This window comes from Octopus bimaculoides, chromosome 8 (assembly GCF_046866305.1).
Source record: "Octopus bimaculoides isolate indiv1 chromosome 8, ASM4686630v1, whole genome shotgun sequence".
Lineage (NCBI taxonomy): Eukaryota > Metazoa > Mollusca > Cephalopoda > Octopoda > Octopodidae > Octopus > Octopus bimaculoides.
Genome location: NC_142935.1, coordinates 97,127,738 through 97,142,737, shown reverse-complemented (window position 1 = coordinate 97,142,737; position 15,000 = coordinate 97,127,738). Strand labels below are relative to the sequence as shown.

The 15,000-nt window shown below is 38.3% G+C and overlaps 1 protein-coding gene across 2 annotated transcripts in view; it reads right to left on the bottom strand.

Annotated features, from left to right (window-relative positions):
• The window catches only part of LOC106869520 (uncharacterized), a 34,214-nt gene that overhangs the window by 5,668 nt on the left and 13,546 nt on the right, over positions 1–15,000 (bottom strand). For both annotated transcript variants that reach the window (XM_014915290.3, XM_014915289.3), the window contains one exon: positions 1,413–1,964. In XM_014915290.3, coding sequence (XP_014770776.1) covers positions 1,413–1,964 — 552 coding nt within the window. The remainder of the gene's footprint in view (positions 1–1,412; positions 1,965–15,000) is intronic.

The window sequence follows — 15,000 nt, the reverse complement described above, 5'->3', positions numbered from 1 at the left end:
TTGATATATCGGCGAACAGAACGTCATATTAACTTGTACGAGCACAATGTTTCAAGTTGCTATTTTTAGTTCCAAGCTAGCGTTGATGACCCAGCAAAACCATGATCAAAACATTCCAGCCGCCAGCTTTCGGCTTTTTTCCTGTATAGGCGTAGGTGCGGCTGTGTGGCTAAGAAGCTTACTTCTATATTTGTTCTCTGATCAATGTTTATATATATATATATATATATATATATATATATATATATGATTGATCGCGAGCCACGAAACCTTTTTTATTTTCTCTCCCAGTTTATTTCTGTGTTCCTTTCTGCTGAAGAGCGTAGGCTCGAAACGTAAAAGACTTTCCCACTTCCCGAGCGTTAAACTAATACATCTGTTTGTTGCTTACACACCCGCCTTCGTCTTTTGTCTTGTTTTTTTTTTTTTTGTAAATTCCAACTATATATATATATATATATATATATATATATATATATATATATATATATAATAATAATAAATGGAGCAAAACGCATATAAATAAAAGTTCCTTTAATTCCTACACAGGTTTCAAAATAAATGAGACCTCCTTCACACACACACACACACACACACACACACACACACACACACACATATATATATATATTCTACGAATATTATAGAATTCCTGATGTTTATCTAGTAGCAAGAGCATTTCACTGTATGATGGCATTAGGTAACCAATGAATGTGAATGAACTTACCACTTTATACTGCAAGGCTTTTTCCCCGATTCTTATTTAACTATATGTTTGTGTAGTGGGGTGTCTTGACATTATGTGATGATTGTAAACAAGCATCACTGTCAGTTTCCCATGAAAACCATGTCTGGCCATCGGGGAACTATCGCCTTGCTTGGAAACAGGTTAGGGTTGGTGACAGGAAGCGGGCATTCGGCTGTGGAAAAGCTGCCTCATCGTATTCCGTCTGACCCATGCAAGCATGGAAAAGTGAACTTTAAAATGATGATGATGATGATGATGATGATGATGATGATGATGATGATGATGATGATGATGATGAGGAGGAGGAGGAGGAGGAGGAGGAGGAGGAGGAGGAGGAGGAAGATGTGATCAAGCATTGAAATCCTAGGCATAATACCACAAATTAACGGTTAGAACAGAGGAGCACTTGTAGAGCACTCTTAAGAGGGTCAGTGTCATGCTAGACACTCATAGTCGAAATCATCACACACACACATACACACACACACACACACAATAACAACAACAATAACAGCAACAATAACAACAACAATAACAACAACAATAACAACAACAACAACAACAACTCCATGCTGCTGGATCAATCGTAAATCGATAGTTCTGTTCAAATTAGTAGATTTATTTAATTTATTGTAATCAAACGAAAGATAGTTCTTTAACATACCTGCTAATCCAGCTTCGATACTGGAATGTGAAGGATAATCTGCGAATCGTCTGGCTGTCGTTGGTAAATCTGCGGCTGATTTCCCACTAATATCACAGGCTTGACTATGCATGGAACTGTAGCTTCCTGCCGATCGCATTGCTGCTGCCGTTGGAGGTTGTGATGAAGGGACTGGATGGTGTGGCATCAATAAAGAACCGTATTGTCCATGACTACTGGCAAAACGACTAGAAGCGGCTGCGGCGGCCATTGACGAGTATGAGAGGTCGTAGTGAACGTGGGCAGTTGTCGGGGTAGGTCTGTATGTACTTTGTGCGTGCGGAGATAACGAATAGTGCCAAGGGTCCGCAGCAGCAACAGCAGCAGCTGTTGCTGCTTGGTGAAGGCTTGAAATACCGTGTAGAGTTGCTGAGGAGAAATATGGAGAGGCTGGGTTAAATGAAAGTGCGTTCGATTCCAAGTAAGCTGCTGCAGATTCTAAATTGTTATTTTGATGATAAGATGGATTCCAAAATGAAGGAGGGAAGTTTCGTTGTGACATTGAAAGGGAATCTGAAAGAATGGAAAGAAATAGATTTAATTAGATGACTAATTAATAGATTTAATTCGATGAATAACACACACACACACACACACACACACACACACACACACACACACACACACACACACACACACACACACACACCTACACATACATGTTCATACTCGACGAGTTTCAGCGCAATTTCTGGTGAACCAAATTCCGCTCACAAGGTATTAGTCGTTCTGAGAGCAGAGCAGAAGGCAAATTTCCCGCGGTGCAGCACGGTGGAGTCGAACGTGGAGACGCATGGTTGTGATGCGAACCTCTATGCCAACCCCTCTCTGATTTATCCTCTCTCCCTCTACCCAGCCCCGTTCTCTGTTTCTACTGGAATATGGTTGGTTGCTTACCTTCCTCCTCTTGCGAAGTCTATATTTATGACATAATCTCTGCAAGCAATGAACACGAATGATAAGGAAGACAAAACATCCCACTTGAAACTAATTATGCAATTCGAAATAGTAAACAACTTACGGAGATATTTTTACAACGTATTGTGTGGAATTATTACAAGAGGGGGAGAGGGGGAAAAGGAGAGGAGGAAGTACGAAAGTACGGGAGGAAGCAGATTGGATAAATGAGAGAGATGAAGAGAGTGGCAGAGAGGAGTACAGGGGAATACATAGAGGACAATAGGGAGTGTGAGACAATTAAAGAGAGACTGAGATAGAGGAGTAGCAGAGAGAGAAGAAAGAGTTACGGGGAGAGAGAGAGCGAGACAGATTATATATATATATATATATATATATATATATATATATATATATATAGAGAGAGAGAGAGAGAGAGAGAGAGAGAGAGAGAGAGAGAGAGAGAGAAGTTGCAGCGTGAGGCAGATAAAGAAAACGATTTCTAACACTGGTTCTATTTTGAAGCAGAAACTCAAATTTCGTTTCTTGTTAAAAATGTATCTTTGCTAATATCTTCAAAGAACGTTTCAAAGCATCATATATATATATATATATATATATATATATATATATATATATATATATAGAAAGAGAGAGAGAGAGAGAGAGAGAGAGAGAGAGAGAGAGAGAGAGAGAGAGAGAGAGAGAGAGAGAGAGAGAAAGAGAGAGAGAAATTAGCAGTGAGGCTGGTAGGACCATCAGAAACAGCTTTTTAGAAAGATTTTTAGCAGCCACATCCGGAAATCAACCGATGTTCTCGCCTCATGTATCGTTATCATCAACCGTATGCCATCTCTCTCTCTGTCTCTCTCTCTCTCTCTCTCTCTCTCGCTCTCCTTTTCCTGTGTGTGTCATTGTTTTTCCATGCTGCCATGGGATAGACGAGAGTTATTGAGACAGCATTCTAGAGTTGAATGCTTCTTTCTATCAGTGACCCTTACTTGGCCCGAGTCTATAGCAGAAGACTTTTGGCCAGTGTGCCATGCAGTCGGACTGAACATGGAACCATGTGATTTCAATGCGAGATTCTTAATCACAGAGCCGTGTTTGATATGTCAAAATTTCCTGTGGTCAAATTTCTCGTTTGGTTAAAACTTTCAATACAATATCGATTTAAGTTTGATCCATGGACAATGAAAAAAGACCAACACAGCTCGTGTTTTTAAAACGATGGTACTTGTTAATTAAGGAGCCTCTATATTACTGCGTGACTTAAAAGAAACAGTAGCCAGATCTTCCTCAAATAACAGCTTATCGTTTTAAGGAAGGGATACAGTGAACGACACAAATGCGCAGTCGATGGTGTATTGTTAAAAAACTTTATTTCCAACCATGTACTTTCGAGTAAAGTCCTACTGAGCCGCACTTTGGGTTTGTTCTTTACTATAATTCCAGACTGACTAAAGCTTTCTTATTGGATTTGGTAGCCGGAAACTGAAAGAAGCCCGTCGTATGTATGTATGTATGTATGTATGTATCATGTGTGTGTGTGTACGTAGGTATGTATGCTTGCATTATGTGTCTATGTATGCTTGCATGTATGTGTATATGCATGCGTGTATGTATTGCATGTGTGTGTGTGTGTGTGTGTGTGTGTGTGTGTGTGTGTGTGTGTGTGTGTGTGTGTGTTGTATTTGTTCCTCACCACTGCTTGGTAGCCAGTGTTGGTTTATATCCCTGAAGCATAGCGGTTCGGAAAAGGAGTCCTACAGAATAAGTACTTGACTTTAAAAAATAAGTCCTGGAGCCGATTTGTTCGACTAAGCCCTTCCAAGCAGTACCCCCAGCATGGCCACAATCCAATGGCAGAAACAAGTAAAAGATACAGGATAGCAGGCAGTGGATAATTTGTCCTTTTCTGGTGTTCACTTCTAAATTATGTCTCATTACAATTCTGCTCAGTTAGGTTTGACCTGGACGTTTAAACGACGACAACAACAGCAACAACATTTAAAATGATTAAATCAAACATTAAAACGAAATATTTGATCCCAGCCAGGAATATAAATTTCTTCAGCTTGGTCAGTTGCACAACGATAAAGATCTCTACGTTCTTGTATGATGGACATAGTACGGCGGGAAGTAAGACTATCAAATGACTTAAACAAGAGTATTCTAACCAGTCTTTGGCACCAGTGAGACGGCTAGAACATCTCCCAGCCAGATCGGTTGACGGAGCAGGGCGAGGAAGATTTCGTCCGTTCTATTTTTTTTTTAATTTGCCTGAGTTGTAATCGGTTAGACACGACTTTGATCAACAACATTCCATTAACAAAACTGAAATCAAAAGGATAAAAAAAAAGAGAAAGGAAGTAAGCTAACGGACTAAATATCTTTTGCATTTAAACCGGCCATATCAGGCCTAGGTGTTCTACAGATTGTATGTTCGAGCTGGCCAGGTCTGGCTTCTAACACACACCTTACAATGCCATTTTAAGAATAATCACATCTTCAAAATCTCAAAGCAGCGAGATAATGCATGAGTAATTTAAAGCAAAATGAATATATAATCGTTGCATTCGACAGAGTAATCTGGATGCTAAAAGGTTAATTAAATATGCATCAATAATATATACATATATTAGATATTCTACCGGCTTTATGCTGGCTAGATCTGGCCTCTTATATGCACCCATATGCTCTCTCTCACACATACACAGTGTGTGTAAGAGAGAGAGAGAGAGAGAGAGGGGGGGGGTGGAAAGAGAGAGGGGAGAGAGAAAGAAATGAACGGGAGTGAGTTCAAAAATGAGTTAAGGGAATTCATTCACAATGGCCGGTGGCATGAATTTGGACAACAAAACCGAATTAAGTTATACTAAATACCATAGAATTTGTTTATTGAAATTATCTTCGCTTCGAGAGTAGATAAACAAAAGTCCCTCGAAACAATTGCAACGGAGTCATAATAAGAAGATGAGAATCTCAAGAACCAAGTATTCTCAGGAACTGACATGCCACAAGCACGTATCTGTAGTTGTCCCCTTATTTCCTCAGGGAACAAGAGGGCAATTATAAATACATGTTTCTGTCTAAGTGGGTATCATTAGCACATCACTTGTCCTACATTGATTCCAGCCAGACAAAAGCAGTAAAGAACATTATGGCCTAGGTTAATTAACCTCTATAGAAATTAGTTATATTTTGACTTTTCTTTGCAATTCGAAATCCTCCTTGCCATTCACTTTTTGGTAAAAATGCTAAAACGATCGCCTACATGATCTCTCCACCTGCGAGAAAATGTAATGAAATCTTCCTCTCGTCATAATCTACTTTCTCACAAAAGGACATTGAGTCAGACATTGTATTGGCAGTGAGCAGAACCTTGATTGAGGATGTGTCGTTATTTGGGATCATTTCATTATGTAAACCCCCACCTTCTTTCGTAATTAATATAAAAATTTAACACGAGAAACATTAAACTACGTAAATTTCTGAAAAGCGGTAATACTGAATGGGATAATGTAACACAATATGAATAAACCACTACACAAAATTAATTTCTCTTTGATTAAAATAATCTGCAAAGAATCAGCATTTTTATCAACATGTGCAGTAAACGTTTGCAGAGTACCACACAGTAAAATGGGACACAAAGCTAGAAAAGGTTGAAAGCCACAGGTTTAAGACTCACCAGACTTCTTCAATTGCAAGTGTTTCGGTTTTAATCGAGTGCGGTTTATTTTTTATCTTCCTCTGGGGAATGAACGATGTCGAAGTTGCTTTTTGCAGAGATTAAATCCATTGCGAAGAAAACTGAAACTAAATATTCTTAAACTATTTCATTTAATCCGAAATTCTATAGCTTCTACCACCGTTACTGACACGGTGCAATATTTGGCAGAGCAACGGAAATTCGGACATGATGGCCTTTATTTCTTTCCTATTTTATATGCTTGATCTCATAAACTGTGGCTATACTGGAACGCCGCCTGTGGTATTTAATTACGTTGTTTGCGTTTGTACGTTCAAATCGTGAAAGTACATTTGTCCTTTATTTATTTATTTATTTATTGATTGATTGATTTAGTTCGTTAGTTAGTTTCGGGTGTCAATAAAATAAAGTACTTGTCAAGTACTGAAATCAAGTAGTCAACTTTAACTTCCAAATGTGAAACATTGATTGACTCTATGTTAGAAATCAATTTCTACGGCATAATGGCCCTTCATTTATTGAGCGTGTTATACGGCGGATTAAACCAACACAAAGGTGCAGATGAAGAAACGCCACACCTTTATTTCTTTTCAGGATCTCGGTGACTGATTATAGAAAAGGGGAACGTAAAAGGCCAGAGTCAATACTTACAGCCAAATGGACCTTGGGCAAGTGTTTGTTTTTTTTTCATTTTACTATAGACTCGGACCGACCAAAGCCTTATGAGTGGGTCTAGTAGACGGAAACTAAAAGAAGCCCGTCGTATACAGATAGACAGATATGTCGGTGTAACGTAAATGTAACCGGTGCCGATGACACGTGGAAAGCACCTACTCTTGGAGTATAAGTCCTTGGGTTGATTTGTTCAACTAAAAGGCAGTGCTCCAGCATGGCCACAGTCAAAATGACTAAAACAAATGAAAAAAAAATATAAGAAAGCTAAAAGAATGAAAAGCTAAATCAGATGGAGCGGAGTTCCAATCAGTGTCTAAGCGACTGAAACTCAATTCCCTAGTATATTTAATCTCAGACAAATGTTCTTTTCTACTCTGGGCACGAGGCCCGAAATTTTGGGGGAGGGGGCCGTCGATTAGATCGACCCCAGTACGCAACTGGTACTTAATTTATCGAGCGTGAAAGGATGAAAGGCAAAGTCGACCTCGGTGGAATTTGAACTCAGAACATAAAGACAGACGAAATACCGCTAAGCATTTCGCCCGGCGTGCTAACGTTTCTGCCAGCTCCTCACCGTCTTCTACGACATATTGTTCTGCTGAACGTGGTGAGATGTTAAGGTAAATTGAAGAGTTAATTCCAGCAACATTTACCTCCTCTTTCAATGTTTTCATCGTTATTTCTTCCAAGACAACGCCCTACCCGACATTAACAAACCGTTTTAATAGCCTAAAGATGAACGTAGTAAGATCGTGTGTAATTCTCTTTCCTATTCATACAACGGATTACTTTAATAGAAAACAGGAAAGAAGACAACTGCTCATAAAATGAATAGATTCAGCGTTGTTTTGCTTTTCTTTTTCCCCTCGATCAACCACCACCGATATCAGGGGAAAATAAGAGTTCATAATTTTCCTCCAGACTTCGCAATTAAACGAAGATTTATGATTCTCATTCTGTAATTTTTCAGCATTACTTCACGATGCCAACAGAAACGATCCTTCTTTTACAATATAAATATTTTTACATTAATTTTACATTAACGTGTTAATTCTACAATTAATATATTTTAATATAGAAAAATTGGTACCATTCCAACATTGCTATCTCTGTCTGTCTCTCTCTTTCTTCCTCTCTCTCCCTCTCTCTCTTTCTCTCTGAGAATGTTTTTTTTTTCTACAATTTCTAACATCCTAACATTAAAACTTGGCAATAACTATTTTCAGTTTGCAGTCTTATTTTTGCATGTGTCTATGCGTATACGCATGTGTATGTGTGTGTGTGTGTGTGTGTGTGTGCGTGCGTGCGCGCGCTTGTGTGTGTGTGTGTGTGTGTGTGTATGTGTGTGTGTGTATGTGTGTGTGTGTATGTGTGTGTGTGAATTTATTCTCTTTACGTATTACTAACATAAAGCTATTAACACTTGGCAGTAATTATTTTCAGTTTAGTGCTTCCACGTGTGTGTATGTGTGTGCGAGTGTGTGTGTGTGTGTGTGTGTGTGTGTGTGTGTGTGTGTGTGTGTGTGTGTGTGTGTGTCTGTGAGAGCGTATCTGCACGTATGCGCGTGTGTACGTGAGTGGATCTCTCTGTATTTGCATGTGTCTGTCTTCTTGCTTGTTTACACAGATAAACAGGGTTTCAAAATATCAACATAAAGTTCACAGAGTAAGAGAAACAATATTTCTTTTATTCTTTTATTTTTATATTCCTGTTAGTTTGACTGCGGCCAAGCTGGAGCACCGCCTTGAAGTGTTTTAGTAAAAAAAAAATCGACACCAGGACTTATTTCTTAGGCCTAGTACTTAGTCTATCCGTTTTTTTTTTTTGCCGAACTGCTAAGTTACGGGGGACGTTAATACACCAACACCGGTTGTCAAGTGATGGTAGAGGGACAGACGCAAAGACATACAAGCATGTATACATTTATGCATATATCCGACGAGCTTCTTCCAGTTTCCGTCTACTAAAACCACTTAAAAGGCTTTGGTCGGTTCGAGGCTATAGTACAGGACACTTGCCCAAGAATCCCGAACCACATGGTTGGGAAGTAAGCTTCTTACCATACAACCACGCCTGCGCCTATATATGGATGTGTATATATGTGTATATATATATATATATATATATATATATATATATATATATATATATATATATATAGACAAATATATATGTATATTCATATGTATACTTATATATGAATATACATGAATACTGGCTCCCGTACTGGTGGTACGTAAAAAGCACCATCTGAACGTGGCCGATGCCAGTACCCCCTGACTGGCTCCCGTGCCGGTGGCACGTAAAAAGCATCCACAACACTCTCGAGTGGTTGGAGTTAGGAAGGAGCCTCCTGGCTTGCCAGTCCTCAGTCAAACCGTCCAACCCATGCCAGCGTGGAAAACGGACGTTAAACAATGATGATGATGATATATATACATACATGCACCACCTATAAGCATGCATATACAAACACCTATACACACACACAAACACACATATGTACACATAATTGTGTGCGCGCGTATATGTGTGAGTATTTGTGGAGGAGGTAATAAGAAGCACTTAAGGTATGCCTTAATTCTTCTAAACGATTATATTTAGGCAATTATTCGTTAAATGTATTCTTCAACTAACGAGAAATTGCTAAATATTATGAAAATTGCATGTGTGAAGTATACCAACAAAAAGAAAGAATCTCGGAAATACCCATATGTGAAAAATATGTATATATTTATTTATCTCGGGTAATATTTCCAACAACTAGTTGTTTCGGCGTTTTATCGCTTCCTCAGCCGGTGTAAAAAAAAAAAGAAAGAAAAGAAAACGAAACAGTCTACCATGATGTATTGCCATAGATAATAGCTGGCCACCTGGAGTGGAAAATAGATCGAATATGTATGTATGTATGTATGTATGTATGTATGTAAACGTAAAACATGGGCTGTGACAGCCGAGGACATGCGTAGACTTGAAAGAAATGAGGCCAGTATGCTTCGCTAGATGTGCACTGTCAGTGTGCATGTTCGAAAGAGTGTAAGCATCTTGAGAGAAAAGTTGGGCATAAGAGGCATCAAATATGGTGTGCAAGAAAGACGATTGCACTGGTATGGTCATGTGATGCGTATGGACGAGGGCAGCTGTGTAATGATAGAGGTAGACCCAGGAAGACAGGGGACGAGGTGGTGAAGCATGAACTTCGAACCTTAAGCCTCACAGAGGCAATGACCGAGACCTTTGGCATTATGCTGTGCTTGAGAAGACCCATGAAGCCGAGCAAAATCGCAGTCGTAGCAGATACCGGTGTCACGCAAATGGCACCCGTGTTGGTGGCACGCAAATGGCACCCGTGTTGGTGGCACGTAAAAGCACCCATTAGACTCTCGGAGTGGTTAGCGTTAGGAAGGGCATCCAACCGTAGAAAACCATGCCAAATCAGGCTGGAATTTGGTGCAGCCTTCCAGCTTACAAGCCCTGGTCAAACTGTCCAACCCATGCCAGCGTGAACAACAGACGGTAATTGATGATGATGAAGATGATGATGTATCTATCTATCTATCTATCTATCTATACATATAAAGCTTGTTTCACTCTTTGGACTGCGCCCATGCTGGGGCACCGCCTTGAAGAATATTTTGTTGAATGAATCAACCCAAATACGTTTTTCTTTTTTTAAAGCCCGGTACTTATTCTATCAGTCTCTTTTATCGAAACGCTATGTTACAGGGACGTAAACACACCAACACCTGTTGTCAAGTGGTAGTGGAGAGACAATAACAGACACAAATACACACACACACGTACACACACACACATACAGACATACATATATGCGTATATACTCACAAGGCCTTGATCAGTCCGAAGCTATAGTGGAGGATACTCGCTTAAGGTGTCACGCAATGGAACTGAACCCAAAACCATGTGGTTGGGAAGCAAACCCTAACCCTAACCCTAACCCCCCCTCCAGTACACACACACACACACACACACACACACACTTACACACACAATCAAGTTAATCATATTTGATCACTTTGCGTAATTTTTTTAATTCGAGAGAACCGCCGGTTATAGTCGTACCATTCTTTCATTCCCCACCCCCCTCTCTCTCTTTCTCTCTCTCTCTCTCTCTTCCCTCGCAGACAATTCTAACGTTTGATGATTCTCTCTGCTACTGCACCAGAAATGAAAACAGAAAAGCCGTAATACAAAAACAAAAACAAAAAAGAAAAACGGAAGAAAAGCGAAAAACGCTACGTCTAAACGGGCTTATTACATAGATGGCTGATATCAGATAAAACACAGTAAATTTGCGACATATGGAGCGTGGAAGCTTCGTCGTCTCACAAAGCTTCTCTCTCTAACCTATACAAACTACTACAAGTCGTTCTTACGAAGCGGTTGACTAAGATAACAAGAATCAGACATGGAATATGTCACACTTAACTAAAGATCTGAAAGAGATTTACATTACTGATGTGGAAGCTTATGTTGTTATTATTATTATTATTATTATTATTATTAATATTATTATTATTATTATTGTTATTATTATTATTATTATTATTATTATTATTATTATTATTATTATTATTATTATTATTATTATTAGGTAAAGGCGACGAACTGGCATAATCGTTAGCACACCGGACGAAATGCTAAGCGCTGTTTTGTCTGCCGCTTCATTCTGTGTTCAAATTCCTCCGGGGTCGACTTCAGGTTTCATCTTTTCGGGCTCGATAAATTAAGTACCAGTAAAACACTGGGGTCGACATAATTGACTTACCCCCTACCCATAAATATCAGGCCTTGTGCCCATAGTAGAAAGTATTATTATTATTATTATTATTATTATTATTATTATTATTATTATTATTATTATTATTATTAAGGCGGCGAGTTGGTAGAATAGTTAACACGTCGGACAAAATGCTCAACGGCGTTTCTTCCGGCTCTTTACGTTCTGAGTTCAAATTCCACCGAGGTCGACTTTGCCTTTCATCTTTTCGGGGTCGATAAATAAAACCAGTCTGGTACTGAAGTCACATTAAATCGACTTACCCGTCCCCCTTAAAACTGCTGGCCTCGTGCCAAAACTAGGAAGAGTTACTATCGTCGTCAGAGCGTCGGGGAAAAAAAATGCATTGCAGCAGGACTTTTTACGTTCTGAGTTCAAATCATGCTGATGTCATCTTTGCGCTTCATTCTTTTGGGGGTTGAAATAACGTGCCAGTGAAGGACTGGGGTCGATGATATCGACAAAACGTCCCCCCTAAAAAATTACTGGCCTTCTGCCTAATAGATAGATAGATAGATAGATCTACATGCATGTATGTGTGTTTTGTGTGTGTGGGTTGGCGTCTACTTGTCTTGGCAGTGCACAATAGTTGTAAATGAGTACCACCATACAAATGGTATCATTCTTTTCCTATATAATGTGAAAACATTTCTGGCCATGGGGAAATATCACGTTGCTTAGAAACAAGTGAGTGTTGACAATAGGAAGAGCATCCGGTTGTAGAAAATTTGCCTCATGGAATTCCTTCTCTTCAAGCAAGCATGGAAAAGCAAACGTTAAGTGAATGAGGGTGTTCATATCCTCAAAGGACGTCATTGCTTCTTGTCGATTAACGCCGTTATTCCTTCTTCGCCTAAGCCAATGGTAACAGAACTTATTGATCGGACAAAGCATTTGAAAGGGGGTTGATTTATTGATTTCTTGCTTTTATTTATCATTAATATGTTTTTGATTTTATTAAGGCAATGAGCTAACAGAATGGTTACCGCGCAGGGCAAAAAGCTTAGCAGTATTCCTTCCGGCTCTTTACGTTCTAAGTTCAAATTTCCCCGAGGCTTTGCTTTTCATCCTTTCGGGGGTTGATAAAATAAGTACCAGTTGAATACTGGGGTCGATGTAATCGACTGAGGTCCCTTCCCCACCGAAATTACTGGCTTTGTGTCAAAATTTGAAACAAAGGTCCTTTGTAATATTTCATTTTATCCTTGGCAACCCCGATTTGATTATGGCGGAATATTATGCTGTTTTAAGATCTAAAACGAAAAACATGCGATTACATTCGAGATATAGGGAGATATTAGTTGTGAGGAAGTTTTGACTGTTACATTTGGCAAGTCGAGAACTTGATTCGTTGGTTGTATTGCTGGGTCACAGAGACCTCACCAAAGATTGACTTTGTATATTTTCATGCTTAAGTTATGCTTAAATAGTTTTATCCTTACTTTAAACAGGAATAGAAGTACACATTGTAGGGTAAATATAAGCTTCTAAGAATTCAAGAGGGAAAATTAAACAAAAACAACATTGCTATAGATTAAATTAGCGATGTTGGTGTTTGTAGTTGTAACATTGGTGGTGGTGGTGGTGGTGGTGCTGTTGATCATTATCGTGACAAATATTTGAAACTTTCCTTTGCTTCCGTTCTTTATCGTATAATCTACAAAAAAGTCGACTAGAAATTACCACCCTTGAAAATTACTTCTATAAATGGTAGGCAGCGAAATTATGAAAATTAATAATATTATTCTACTTTTAGTTATTAACAAAATTTTATATTCAAAATTGTTGCGATGTGGGAAACTGAATCTTCGGATAGCCATTTCACATCTAAAGAACCCCTCGTTGGTGCATGAGACAAAGTTTCTTCTGTAAAACACAGCATTTAAGCTTCAAGGTCTCTATTCACAATATAATAGGTTTATGGGACACAGTCTTGTCTGCGTAACGTTTCTTATACAGGGTTTTCATAAATTATCTCCACAATTTCCACAATTCATTGTAATGTATCATCTAGATGTGTTGCATGCAACCCATGGAACCCACGTGGAAGTATTCTAGTGTTTCGAATTAAACTTAATTTGTTCTCTAATAAACTCTTGCGGAGTTAGAGTAAAAATTGTTTCGCCAACATAACATGGCAGTCCTGGTTTAGGACGAATGTTTAGGACGTGTCGTATAGCCAGCTGGAGACGATGTCTCTTGAGGCTAATTTACAGCAACATTCGTCCTAAACCAGGACTGCCATGTTATGTTGGCAAAACATTTTTTACTCCAGAATACTCTTGCCTAATATCTCTCGTTGTGAGATTTAAAAATAGTAATTTTCTTGCAGAGATATCCTTATATTTCATTTTTTTTCTGAATTTTACAAAGTGAAAAAGTTAATTTATGGACATCCTGTACTTTTAATAGGAAGATAACATCAATAAGTTGAGCTTCTATCTTTTATCTCTTATTTCGATCATGGAACTGAGGCTATGCTGGGGCACCACCCTGGTGGGCTTAGTCGAATAAATCAACCCCAGAACTTGTTTCTAAGCCTAGCAATTATTCTGTCGGTCTCTTTCATCCAACCGCTATGTTATAGGGACATAAACAAACCAGCACCAATGTAGGCAAGATAAACAGACACATATGCACAGATGTATATATATATATATATATATATATATATATATATATATATATATATATATATATATATATATATATATACACACACATATATATACATACATACATATATACACATACACATACATATGTATATATGCATATATATACATACATATACATATATATATATATATATATATATATATATATATATATATATATATATATATATATATATACACTATAGATATGTGCATTGAGATGTATGGACGAGAATAAAGAGTACTCAATACGCGGTGGCGAAGTGTAAATTTCATTCGAAGCTGTTGGAAATTCATTCCGAACGAACAGACACACACGAAGAATTCTGAATTGCATCGAAGTGAATCATCAGTTTCGAATGAAGATATTATCTAGACATACATGCATATAAGTGTGTGTGTGTGTGTGTGTGTGTGTGTGTGTGTGTGTGTGTGTGTGTGTGTGTGTAATCAGTAGTCCGATGAAAGGCAAGCAAGCCGAGGCTTCAATGTCACAGTCACCCTTGTAAAAAGCTAAGTGACATGTGCTCCACTGAAAAGTATTGAACAATATTTGGGTTTCATATTAAATTGTTTTTATACACTGTTGTGTCTGGGGAGAGTCATTCTCTTGTAGTGCCTTATAATTTAATACACGCACCGGTAAAATTTCCATTCATCTACTTATCAATTTTTCTATTTGTTTTTAAATATATCTTTGAGATGAACGCAAACAGCATTAATGTCTATCTATCTATCTATCTATCTATCTATCTATCTGTCTGTCTGTCTGTCTGTCTCTTTGTAAAACTAAGTGAATAAAA